The sequence below is a fragment of the Protopterus annectens genome, chromosome 12.part0, assembly GCF_019279795.1.
Source record: "Protopterus annectens isolate FY-2018-M chromosome 12.part0, PAN1.0, whole genome shotgun sequence".
In the NCBI taxonomy this organism is placed as follows: domain Eukaryota; kingdom Metazoa; phylum Chordata; order Ceratodontiformes; family Protopteridae; genus Protopterus; species Protopterus annectens.
This window is the reverse complement of record NC_056746.1, coordinates 4,470,311-4,483,561: the sequence shown is the minus strand read 5'-3', so window position 1 is coordinate 4,483,561 and position 13,251 is coordinate 4,470,311. Positions and strand designations below refer to the sequence as shown.

The 13,251-nt window shown below is 41.6% G+C and overlaps 1 protein-coding gene across 1 annotated transcript in view; it reads right to left on the bottom strand.

Annotated features, from left to right (window-relative positions):
• The window catches only part of LOC122817306 (serine/threonine-protein kinase SMG1-like), a gene marked incomplete in the record, with an annotated part of 2,898,779 nt that overhangs the window by 739,811 nt on the left and 2,145,717 nt on the right, over positions 1 to 13,251 (bottom strand). Inside the window, 1 exon segment of the mRNA XM_044090530.1 lies at positions 1,327 to 1,575. Within this exon segment, the coding sequence (XP_043946465.1) occupies positions 1,327 to 1,575 (249 nt within the window).

The window sequence follows — 13,251 nt, the reverse complement described above, 5'->3', positions numbered from 1 at the left end:
TGAAATACCCTTACTGAAGGCACAAATGATGTAAACTCTTCAGTGGCCCTTCATTAGCATTCTCAGTGAAATAGCAGAGAATTGACACCAATCTATTTGATTTTACAACCAGTTTCGCTCCATAGTTAGGTTGCTTGCGACCCTGCCACAAAAAGCATGACGCTTCCTGCCTAGAAGATTTGCTCAGAGGAAGCATGATCTGAAAAAAGAATCCTGGTGTTCCTTTTTCTGGGAGTTATGTCCAGGAGTAGTAAAGTCAGGGAACAGCATCTAAAAGTGCTCCTTATTTTTCTTAGAATTCTTTGATTACTCCCTACCTTACTCTAGCACTCCCAAAAAATGCAATCTACAACAAAAGTGAAAAGAACTCTATAGGAGGAAGTTACTTTTTCAGGGACCTCAACAATGTGCTGCAGGCTTAGTCAAATCTGACAGAAGTACTAAGTACTACAATAAGGCTGGCCATGACACTGCTTATAAAACTATCACTGAATTGTAGCAGTTTTCAGACTGAATTATATGGGTACTGATACATCACTGGGCCTGGAAGTCAGGAATACATTTGCCTTCTCAAAGGATAAAGCACATTGTTCAAACTAACTGCAGAATTTAGGCAGCCTACTTAAGTTAACCAGGTTTCGTGCCCTCAGCCTACAGGCTTGCACATTTGTTTACATTGATTAGACTTGTTTTTATTTTCACTCACTCAGCTGATCTCCCAGCTGTGAATTTATTAATAATTCAAATTGTACTTAAAGTACCACTAACTTGGCATAATTACTCATCTGATGTTGTCCCAAAACAGACTTCAGACTTGTTTTTCCCAAAAAAAGTTTATGTAACCATACTGCTTGCCACTGCTTTGTTGAAGATGAGCCAGATAAGAGAGTGATGTCTGGCAATCAAGACCAGGAGATCCTGGAATCATAATGTGAGTATGGTCTGAAGGTTTCCTTGTAGAAGTCAACTCTGAAAGTAGATCAATCTATCTCAAATGTATTGTCTTTAATAAATGTGGAAGTGGAAAAAAATGAGTGTTCTACACAAGCATCAACTACGGCAACTTTTTCAAGCTACTGACTGAACCATACAAAACATTTTACAACAGAATTTCAAAGAAACACTGGAGCTCCATAAAACAATAATCAGGTGCGCATTAATGCCATACCAGGTCTAGAAAGATCACATCAAAACCTGAAAAGCAAAGGAAGCCCTTCTAATTAAAATTCTATAGATGTAACAGCAAATCACAAAAAATTCTACAAAATAAAAATATTTTCATATGAACAATTGTTTTATTTTTATACAAGATAGGCTGTACTTCACCTGTGTAACTCTCCACCACTCATCGGGGGTGGTACAAGAACACCAAAGTTCTTTAGCCAATAAGTTGGGGGGAGTTTCTTCCATCAGGTCTTCGAGAACTGCTCTCATAACATTAAGGGGCCAATCACGACGAGACACATCTAGGGTAAGTCCCACAGCTTTCAATGCTGGACCAATTTTACTGTAGTACAGTTCACTGGGACGAGGAACCAGTGCAGGATTCTGCGGATTCTGGTAAGAATCTTGTGTCTGTAAGAGAATACAGAAATGATATGGTTTATATTTTAAAAATCAGGTTTCCCCCTTGATACTATCTGTGCACACCTTCTCTGATTCAGCAGACCTGTGGAATAGGGTGGCAACATATTAAACTACTTTAAGTCTTACATTACTATTTGGATTAAGACGCGTGTTGCACTGGTAATGATGCGTCATCCAAAATCTAAAGCAAAATTGTACTTATTGTAACTTTTTCAACCACCACACAAACTTGTGAAAAAATGAGAGAAAAGATTGCAAAATGTGAAAACTCTAGAAAGGCTGTGTGAAGTATTCATTTTAAAAGAAGATCCAAGAGTAACAGACACATGCTATTTTATGAAAAATCTTGAAATTTGGGCACTGCATGATAAGCTTCCAGTCAAATCCAAAGTAAAGCCCCTAATGAATACAAAATACTGTGACATGATCAGGGACACCAAATTTCCATTTTTCCAGGAAAAGTGCTGGTACAACTTAAATCTTTACTATTTGATTACTGGGAAGAAAACATGATTTTCGTGAAATTGGGCCTCTCAGGCAACTCCACTCATTTACCACAGCTTTCTTATATTTATTACTTATAACTATCATGGCTTTGCTTCGAGTCTTCTATACCTGGACTCTCTTAATTTTGCATCTATATAGAAGTGTTTGAAAATTATAATGAAATCGCAGTAATGACTGGAAATTATACTTAAATATGGGTTAAATTCCTGTTTTCCACCTCATGAATGGAATGAAATACTGCTTCTGGATTTGATTAAACTTACAAGCTGAGGTCTAAGGCATAAAGGGATAAAGGCTTCTATGACTTGTACAACCAAAGTTCAACTAGCAGCTCAAGCAATAAAAAGAGCCATGTGGGGGAGGGGTGGGAGTGAACAGCCATTCCTGTTTTACCCATCCTAAAGGGGTGAAGTGGATGGGTGAGAGGAGTAACTCTGGCTTGCCAGTTGCAACAATGCAAGTGGAGCCCTGCATGGTGAAAAAACAGCCAGGATATGGGACATAACCTTGGTGTTAAAGCCAATGATGGAAACCTTCGTTAGCATCTTAGTAGCACACACAAACAGAAATGTGTTGTGAGCCTTGAAGTGAAGTGGGTGCCCACATCAGCCATCTGGGAGTTCAGAAGAAATGCCCAGCTGTCGGTCTTCATGAAGGCTTCCTTACAGACCCTCGGACAAAAGAGAACTGAGAACTGGCAGAAGAAGAAGAGTAGGGGCCATTCACTAAGCTTTAAGTCTTGAAGAGAATAGTGCCATTGCCTCCCTCCCTCTCTTTTCCCCCTGTAGGCCCCAAGTCTGCTGAGCAAGGTGGTCTGTGGCAGGTGACTGAAGAGCCATTTCATGGCCAAAAAGCTGTACATGGAAGGCTGACATTCCACAGACACCTATGTTCAAGCAACCTTCAGGCCTGCATGGATGACGACTCCCTTTGGTTGGCTCTCACAAGAGTTAGTCTCCACACTAACACTAATACAGAAGAAAAACTGATAGTTGACAGGTGTGGCGGCAAAAAACATACAAGAAAAAAGGAAAGTTGTGTAAAATCTTACCATAACCATAGATGCCCTTCTTTTCCATGTTGCAGTATTCTACTTGTGGGTTTACCCTTCTTCCTCTCCAGCATGTCCAGCCAGGTTCCCAAAGATTTTTTAGTCTCTCTTGGTGCGCATGTCTGACGTGGCTGCAGAAATGTGGGCCATAAAAGTGGCATCTGCAAACACCAGCCCTCAGAACATAGTGAAAGCCCCAGTTGGAGCCAGTACTGTAAGGGCATAGCCTGTCCAATATCACCCAGGCGATCAAGTGCAGTCATACACGTGGGGGAAGGTGGGAGGGATGGAATACTGCAACACTGAAGAGAAGAACATCTATGGTTTTGGTAAGATTTTTACACTACTATTCTATGTCCTTCAATTCCTATGTCGCAGTATTCTTACTGTGAGAGACTACCACAGCTTGTTAGAGGGAAGGGTGGCGGCAGAAGTGGAAGATTCCAGAAACCCCTGCAAGAGTGTTCTAGCAAAGCCTGCCCTGGCACTGGAGACTTGATATAGTTTGTAGTGTTTGGTGAAGGTGTGGACAGTGGACCATGTGGCAGCTTCTAAAATGGAAGCTGTGTCCAGTCCTTTGAAGAAGGCTTTGAAAGTAGCCATACCTCTGGTGGAATGAGCTCTCACCCCATGGGGTAAAGGTTTGCCATGGTGTGAGTAGCAGAAGGCAATGGAGTTTCTTATCCAGCCTGAAATAGTTTGCTTAGAAACTGCCTTGCCATAGCCCTGGGGTGGAAGGAGACAAAGTTGATCAGATTTCCTGAAGGGCTTAGTTTTGTCTACGTAAAATCTAAGTTGTCTGTACACATTCAGGGAATGGAGAATCCTCTCACTCTTGTTAGTTGAAGAGGGGAAGAAGGTAGGCAGGTGAATACACTGATTCAAGTACAGCTCATTTACCACTACAGGCATGAAGGAGGGGTTAAGTGCACAAGGTCACTCTGTCCTTGTGGAAAACAGTGGAAGGGGGGGGGGCAATGACAGCCTGCAACTCTGACACTCCCCTAGCAAAAGTGATAGCCACCAATGGTACGGTTTTCCATGTACACAGCTGTAAAGTAGCATTGCTAGCCAGTTCAAAGAAGCCAAGTGTTAGTTTTTCTAGGAAAAAGTTTAGGTCCCAGGGTGGCAGGATAGGTTTTCTAGGTGGTCTAATGTGTAAGACCCCTCTCAGTAAAAGTTGATCATCTAGCCTGGATAGTAAAGGGGTGGGTCTAGAGGGATAATAAAGGGAGGTCTAGAGGCAGGCAGGCAGATATGTCTGAAAGATGTATTTTCACTGAGAAGTAAGAAAGGCCAACCTTAAATGAGTTCACACACATATACAAGGACTAGGGAAGGGTCAGTTTGGCTGGGGTCCCTGTCTACACAGATACCACTTTGAGAATCTCTCCCATTTTGATAAGTATGATTTTCTAGTAGCAGGTTTCCTGGCCTCACTTAGGACTGTAAGCATGTCCTCTGAACAGTGGTGCCTAAAAGGGATTAGAAGTTCATAACCCATAGTGTTAAGTGCTAACATATGTAGGCGAAGATGGATTAGGGTTCCCTGTTGCTGCGTGAGAAGGTCCACCTTGTGTGGTAACTTGTGGTGATTGCCCTTGGCTAGTCAGTGAAGTAGGGGGAACCAGTGCTGCCTTGGCCAGTAGGGGGTCACCAACAAGATTTTTGGTTTGTCTTTCCTGATTTTCAGTAGGATTTTTTTGATTAGAGGGGAAGGAGGGAAAGGCATAAAGGAACAGTCCCTTCCAAGGAAAGCTGAAGGCAACTACTCTTCAGGCGAGTGGGGAATGATCCTTTGTGCAGAAATTGATCAATTGTCTGTTCTGGGGGGAGGCAAACAGATCTACTTGAGGAGTGCCCCACCGGTGGACAATACCTAGAAAGGTTTCCCCTGTTCAGCATACACTCGTGTTGTAGAGAAGATGTTCTGCTGAGACCATCTGCCTGCTTGTTGTCCTGAGAGAGGATGTATGAGGACTGCAGGGACAGGTTTGTGCCTGGAGGCGAGGTCCCAGATTTGTAGAGTTATTTTACAAAGGAGGTAGGCTTTGGTTCCTCCTTCCTTGTTGAGGTACCACATGACTGTGGTGTTGTCCATGAATATTAGAAGGGGCACGGATGGAGGGCAGGAAGAAAAGCCTCCAGGGCTAGAAGGACTGCAGTCATATCCCTGACATTGATATGTTTCTTTTGAAGGGCAGGGTTCCAAGTTTCCTGAACCCTGAAATCCTTGCAGGTGGCTCCCCACCCTAAGTCTGATGCATCTGGGAAAATTATCAGGTTTGAGGACGGCATTTGGAGGGGCAATCCAGGGTTCTGGTCGATTTGTAGAATCCACCACCTTAGCTCTGATTTAAGGCAGGGCAGAAAGGAGATTTGTTTCTCTAAGAGTGTATGTGTTGTGACCACACGTTCTTGAGGTACCATTGGAACTTCCACATATGCATCATTGCCAAGGGAAGCATGGGAATGGTGGCTGCCACAAGCTCCAGGAGTTGCAGGAATCATCTTGCAGAAATCTGGGATTCCAGCAAAAGGGTTTGAAAATGAGTGGAGAGGGAAAACACCTTTTCCTGTGGAAGAAAGGCCCTGCATTAGATCTGTCCTGATTCTGCAGCCCAGAAATACTTTGTCTTGCTGAGGAAGTAAGGAGGATTTGTTTATATTGAGGGTGAAGCCCAGGTTTTGAAGAAGAGTGTTGGTGAAACTTGAGGTGGTCTCAGACGGGTTTCTGTCTCCGCTAGAAGGAGAATGTCGTCTAGGTAGGGGTAGAGTTGGATACCTTGGGTCCTGCAGAAAGCAATGGCTGGGGCTACACATTTTGTGAATACTTTGGGTACTGTAGACAAACCAAAGGGCAAGGCTGTAAAATGAAAATGAGAGCAGGGTCCAGAAAAATGTACACATTTTCTGTTGGAGGTTTTATGGGTATATGTAGGTAAGCCTCCTTTAGATCCAGAGTGGCCATGAAGGCCTGGTCTGGAATAAGTGGGACTAGAATTGAAAGGGAGAGCATTTGAAAGAAGGAACTTCTAGAAATTGGTTCAGGAAAAATAGATCCAATATAGGTCTCCAAGGGCCATCCTTTTTTGGGGATCAGAAAGTCTTGAGTAAAATCATTTTCCTTTCTGCCCTGGAGGAACAGGTTCTATTGTTCCTAGTTTTTCGTGGTCTTGAATTTGTGGCAGGAGGTGGATTTAGTTTTTTTGGGGAAAGGGAATAAGCTTTGGGATGGGCTTGTCCCTCCAGGAATGGAGGTATCCATTTTGAATGATGCTCCGTACCCACTGGTCGGTCTGAAGTGATGGTTTTCCAAACAGGTTAAACAGTGGGGTAGGCAGGTTAACAAGGGCAGATGGGCAAGGCACTCGCGCATTGTTGGGTGCATTTTATCCTGAAAGGACCGTCTAGGACTTGGTTGAGAGGTAACCGGTCTGGAGAATACTTGCATTCTGGTTCCCCTCCTGTGCCTGCTGGATGAGGGGGTAGCAGAGAAAGGGGTTCTCCTGACAAATGAGGTTTTAGCAGGGTAGTTCCTGTAATACTCTGGAATAGGGAACACAAGCAAATGCTTGATGTCCTGTAGTTCCTTGCTTTTTTCTTGCTGGTTTTTAAAACGTTCTGCAGACTGTTTTCAAAACAAAAGGTTATGACCTAAAAGGGGCGTCCATAATCTTAGTTTTAAAGTCTTTTGGAAGAGGTTGTAGGCAGAACCAAGAATATCTGCTAAGGACTGAAGCAGAAGGTGCTGACCTAGCAGAGATCTCTGCAGCATCATAACTGCACCCTAACTGAATGCCTGGCTACCTGTGAAACCAAAGACAATTTTGATGTTAGGTCTGACGTAGTACGGCAGTCAGGTATAGTAGCCAGGAGATTAGTAGCTTGTGAGACAAGGTCCAGTGCATATTTAACCACGTGAGTCTGGCAATTTATAGCACGGAAGAACAGAGTGGAAGAGGTGTACACTTTTTTTTTTTTACTAATCCTATCCATGCTTTCGCGGTCTATCACTAGGCAAAAGAGATGCAGAGAGAACAAGTCTGGACTGCCTGCCTAGGGAGACTGCAATACCTGCAGGGTCTGCCAAAGGTGGTTTAACTAAGACTTTTGGCTCATCAGGAACCTTATAAAACCTGTCTGGTCTTTTAGGTACAGGTGGTTGAGAGCCTGGATTTTTGGATGTACAGGTAAAAACATCCAGATAGGCAGGTAAGACTGGTGGGATAAAAAAACAACCAACAGCAAACCAGCAAAACAGCAGATCCAGTAAATATTCCAAAAACGACAAAGGATTCAGTTCCCCAAAGAAATTTATTGTATGTCTTGTCTTAGCACCTCGGCCATTGCAGCCTTCAAAGAGTACAAATTTACCAAAAAACACTCTCCCATTTATACATCAGACAATCATTTAATTCAATTAAAAAAGCATTCCATTAAATAATTAAACATACATTTTTTTAAGATGTTAAAGCAGACTTCTCCAATTGACTTCTTTGTTCAAACCTATTGGTGTCAATGTATCAAACTTCAATATAAATAGTTTCTTTATAAAGTAAAACATTCTTAATTAATCTCTCATCCCCTTTCTTAATAAATACTTCCAAAATGGAAGCTTGCAATAAGTTAGCATCACCATTATGTTTTTCTCTAAAGTGGGATGCTATAGGACTTTCCAAACTCCCCTTCTTTACGTCTCTGGTGAACGGAAAATGAACAAACTAGTCAAAAACAAAGCAAATAAACAGATACTACACAAAAGAAGCTTCATCAGACAGTAAAAAACATGAGTCAATTTAAACTAGTAAAAGGAAATGATGTCATTAAATACATAATCACATGAAGTAATGCAATTAAACAGTGATACTGTTTACAAATATGTATATGTTTGTACGCAAATCCATTAAAAAACATGTTTTAATGAAAACAAGTTTCAGTTGAAACACATATTAAAACAGTGACTTTATAGTAAGTTTTTTAAATACTAAACTTTTATTAAAAAAGTCTCTTCAAAGGAGATATGTAAAGGCTATTAATAAAACATATAATAAGCTCAAATCCACTCTTATTAGATATACAGAAAATCAACTTCCCTGTATTGTTATGTGTTTTTAAATAGTTGTAGAAACACATTAAAAGACAATGCTAATTAGATAATAGTTCACCAGTAAAGATGTTAATACCTCTTCTTGTTTTTGTACTAAGAGGTACTGGCAATGTATAGAGATAGAGAAATATATTTACCTTAAGTAACTTTTAATATGTTACCTTAAGTAACTTTTATATTTCAGATGTTACATGCTTCATTTAGTCCTGGATAGCCATTCTAATTCTAAATCTCGAGAAGAAGAGGTTGTGGACCACCTCTTATAATCAATACCAATGTAAGAGAAGCTGTGTCCAATGTGTTTAATAATATGTTTAGAAAGTATTGTTTCTAATTATAATTATGTTGGTAAAGGCGGTCCGTGATTTTGTAGTTAATGTTATATTTAATACCATTAACAGAGAAAGAGTTAGTCTGCACAAATTGCACATACCACAAGTAAGTACCATTTGTCTAGAGAGAGAAAGAAATCTATGTCTCTTCTAGATTGAAGTAATTCTTTCAAGTTGTTACCCCTCTTGAAAACAAAGGAAGGTTGTAAACCCAGGATTTCAATTAACTGTGAGTTGTTCAAAATGAAAAACCAGTTTTTCTTGATGATTGAACAAATGGCATTGATGTGTCGGTTGTAAGTAATGACTAGACTAGACTTAAAGTCGGCCCTACTGGTTTCTTGTAAGACACTTGGTTCATCACACACAACATCAACCTCAGAATTGTTAAACAGTGATGTATGACATACTGAACCCAACCTTATCAAAAGCTTCAATGGTGTTATTGACTTCCTCTGTTTCCATGGATGGTTGCTGTCAAAATGGAGGAAGCCATTACAGAGTTGTTTTTTTGAAATAAAATACTAGACGTAACCTGGTAAACCACATCTTTAACCAATTTGATATCTAGATAATCAATTTCTCTAGTAGAAAAATGGTGAGTGAATTTTAAGAATGTGGAAGAGTTATTCATGTATTTGACCATATTGGTAGCCTGCTGTTCATCACCATAAAAAAGATGAATACACATCCCAAGAACCGAGTGTAAAATCTGATAGAACTTTGGAAGGTGGTGTTGTTCAAAATCAAAGATAAAAAGTTGGAAGACAGGACAATGTCCACAACAGTTTGTAAAAACTGAGAGATATCCTAGAGAAGCCTAGTTTTAAAAGCATTAGTTCAACCCATTCGATAGCCTCCTGGTGTGGAATAGATGTGTATAAGTCAACTACATCTATTGTTAGAAAATTGAGGGACATATCAAAAGGGATCTTATCCATGGATTGAAGAAAAGACCATGAGTCTTTACATATCTGAGGGATGAGTTTGAGATACTTAGAAATAATATGATCAACTACCCTGGCACAAGGGTGGGTGATTGAGTTCCTACCATCAATCAAAGCCCGCATTGGTGGATCAACATCCCAAACATAATAGATGTTGATAAAGTTAAAGGTGTCGATATCTATCAAACCATCGATAAACAGATCTCTAAAATACCCCTTAATTCTATTATGTTGTCCAAACATCTCATTTAAAGAGGATGACTCATATTAACATCCTGGAATTGTAATCTTCTTATTGAAGATGACAAGACCCCCCCCCTTTGTCGGTTTAATAACTCTAATAGGCATGTCCGTAGATTTTTCAGTCCATTTATCAAACCATTTAAGGTTTTCAAAGAGTTGCCTTAAGTCTAATTCACAGGCACATTCAAACATATGGAGTTAAAGACACTTCTCATTTTAAAGGTAGGTTTATCATTAGTCAAGTCCCTTGAAATAACACTTCAAAACATTTCAAATCAGTGAGAACTTTGGCAAGGTTGAACTTAATTCCGATACATCCTCGTGTTGACCGGTTTGGTCCTGGTGCCGTACGCTTTTTGTTTTTGACTTCTTTACGTCTCTAACGTGTTCCTGCAACCTAATTCTAAATTTCCTTTTAGTTTCCCCAATATAGAAAAGATTGCAGGGACACCTGAGACAATACAATACACCCATTGTTATCAGATGTAAAAAAAAAGACTGGTGGGATAGCTGATGGGGAGGGAGACTCCACTTGAAGGAGTTCAAAATACCTCCTTTGGGTGTCATTCATCTGGGTAGTGTCCCATTTAAAGTACTCTTTCATCTTGGTTATTGTTTCACCAAAGGTAATGTCCTCTGGAGGAGAATCCCCATCAATAGATTCATCAGGTGAATAATATTCTAAAGGAGAGGCAATCTGTGATGCATAAGAAATGGATTCTTCAAAAGAATAGTAAGGTTCTAGTCCCTCCCCTCCTTCTTGAGTAGTCTGCAAGGGGAAAGAAATGGCAGATGCAAGCCTAGGGCTGAGCACCAGTATTATTGGAGGTAGTAGAGCCTGTGGGCCTGAAAGCAATAAGGGCCTGCATTAAAGAGTTAGTGAAAAAATGCCAGTCTGGGAGGCGCCTTCAAGGGTAGGAGACAAATGTTTAGTTTTCTGTTTTCGTTTAAAAGGCACTGGTTTGGAGAAGGCCTAGGCTCAGAGGCTTGCGTCTCAGGAATAGTAGTCTCCGAAGTTCGACCGACTAACTGGTTAACTGGTTCCCCCCCCGATGTCGGTAGGAACCGAAGTCTGAGCTATCTTAGTGGACGTGGAGGCCGTAACTTCTGAAGCGGCCTCCTCAGTGGGAGTCAAAGTAGTCAGTTCTGTTGGATGTCCCTCAGCTCCTAAACTGGCAGTTGGAGGGACGTCCAACGGCAGAGAGGCAACGGAAGCAGGCCTGGAAACCTTGGCTTTTGTCTGTGGTGGTTCAGTTGGAGCAGCCGATTTTGGGGTCCATTCTAAACACAAGCTTTTTGAGATGTTTGTTCTCTAAATATAAATTCAGTGGGGCCAGACGGCTGCAGAGGGTCTTTGGTACAAAGGATTGGCAAATGGAACAAGCGGTATGATTGTGTTCCTTCACAAGACAAAAGACGCAATGGTTGAGGGTATCCTTACGCAGTATCGGACGCCCAGAATGGCATTTGCCCTTCTTTCCGTGGTGGTTCAGTCGAACCGGCTGATTCAGGGTCCACTCTAAGAGCAAGCTTTTTGAGATGTTGGTTCTCTAAATATAGATTTACTGTGGCCAGATGGCTGCAGAGGGTCTTTGGTACAAAGTATTAACAAATGGAACAAGCGGCATGATCGTGTTCCTTACCAAGACAAAAGACACAACGGTTGCGGGTATCCTTATGCAGTATCTGACACCCACAACGGCATTTGCCCTTCTTAGCAGACATTGGCTAATATTAGAAACAGCTAACCAAGCTCAACCAAAGAAAACGAAAAGGTTTCCCCAAAGGGGTACTTAGCTTTTAGAAATCTTCGAGAGTAGGAGCGAAGCGAAGGATGTCTGTGGCTGAAAAGATGTTCTTCGTGTTTCACTGTTGCAGTCATCACATTTGGGTTATCTGCTTGCAGTAGGCCTCAGTCAGCCTGATTATCAAAGTCTTGGGTCCTGCGTTGGTTGCTGTCTCATACTCCGTGACGTCAGGTAGTCAGGAGTATAAAGCATGCAGCCGACACCATTTCATCAGTCTATCTTACCGTGCAGTGCCCAAAGCAGAAGCAGTTCGCAAGTGCCGGTCGGCCAATTCCTTAAATTTTTGTTTTCGAGTTTCAGAACCGAAGTCTTCAACTAAAGCTAAGTACCCCCGTTGGGGAAACTTTTTCTTGCTTTAAACCGATGTCAGTAAAAGTCAATAATTGTATTTCTTGAGGAAAGCAAATACCTCAAAGATTTTAATTCGTACTGTATTCCTTGCCTAGGCCCTGACCACAACGTACCTCGCTGTCGGTTTTGTGCCTTATTTAAACAACAAACTATTCGTGCTCGGTATATTTTCGTTTCTAAATATTTTGTTACTCTGTTCAATTATCCAGATATGTCTTCAGCAAGCCACCAGACTACCGACATTCCATAAAAACGCAAAGATAAAGACAGAGAGAGGCTGCCTAGGTCCAAAGCTGACGACGCTTGTAAGCTAGTTGCCAGTTCGCCTGTACTCAGTGAGGCACTTTCGCAGCCCTTGATACCCGCTACTTCAGATTCGCAGGCCTCTACTGAGACCCATTCAGAGTCCGGTATGCCACGAGATGCTTCAACTGTGGAACCTGTGGATGTCTCTACCTTGGATGGGTCCAGAGCCACTGTGCAGGCACCAGCTTCTTAGGGTGTATTCAGGCCTACTGACTTGCATATTAAACAGATGCCATCTTCTTCTTCAAGGCCTAAAACTCTAACCATGCCTAGGAAACAGATGCCCAGACCACATGGTCAGGCCTCTATGCCTAAAAATCAAATGATAAGAATGGCTGAAGACCTTATTACTTTAATCAGGGGAAGCCAACCTTCCCCATCTGAGACACCTAGGACTGAATTTGCTTATGATACTTCTGACCAGGACTTTGAAATTTCTGTCTCCTCTGATGATCAGGATTTACCCTTATCCACCTATGAGGATTCTGATGCAGAGGACTCTATTTCCCTCTACTTCTCCCCAGGAGGATTTTTCTTTTGGTGAAACCTTGCATACTCTTAGGGAGCATTTTCACTGAGAAAGTCAGGGTTACTCAGATTCTAAACAGAGGCTTAGAGATTTCTTACTCCTGCCCCAACACAGGCCTTTAGCTATCCCTCCTGTGCTGGACATTGTTGACGATGCCTTTTTGGAATCTAGCTTGGCCCGTGACTCTCTACCTCCTGCTCCCAGAAAACTTGATAGATATTACAGGGTTTCTGATTCTCAAGTTCCTTTTTAAAAATCCTACTGCGGATTCTGAGACCATTTCCCAGGGACCGAAGGGCATTAAGGCTACTACTGCCAAAAATCTTACCCCCTCTGATAGAGATTACAGGGCCCTGGATAGATGGGGTAAGAAGGTATACACCTCTGCAACATTGGCCATCAGGGCCCTAAATTGCCAGTTTCATATGTTAAAGTATCAGCAGCATATTATTGGATTGCTTAAACAGAAAATAATGTTGA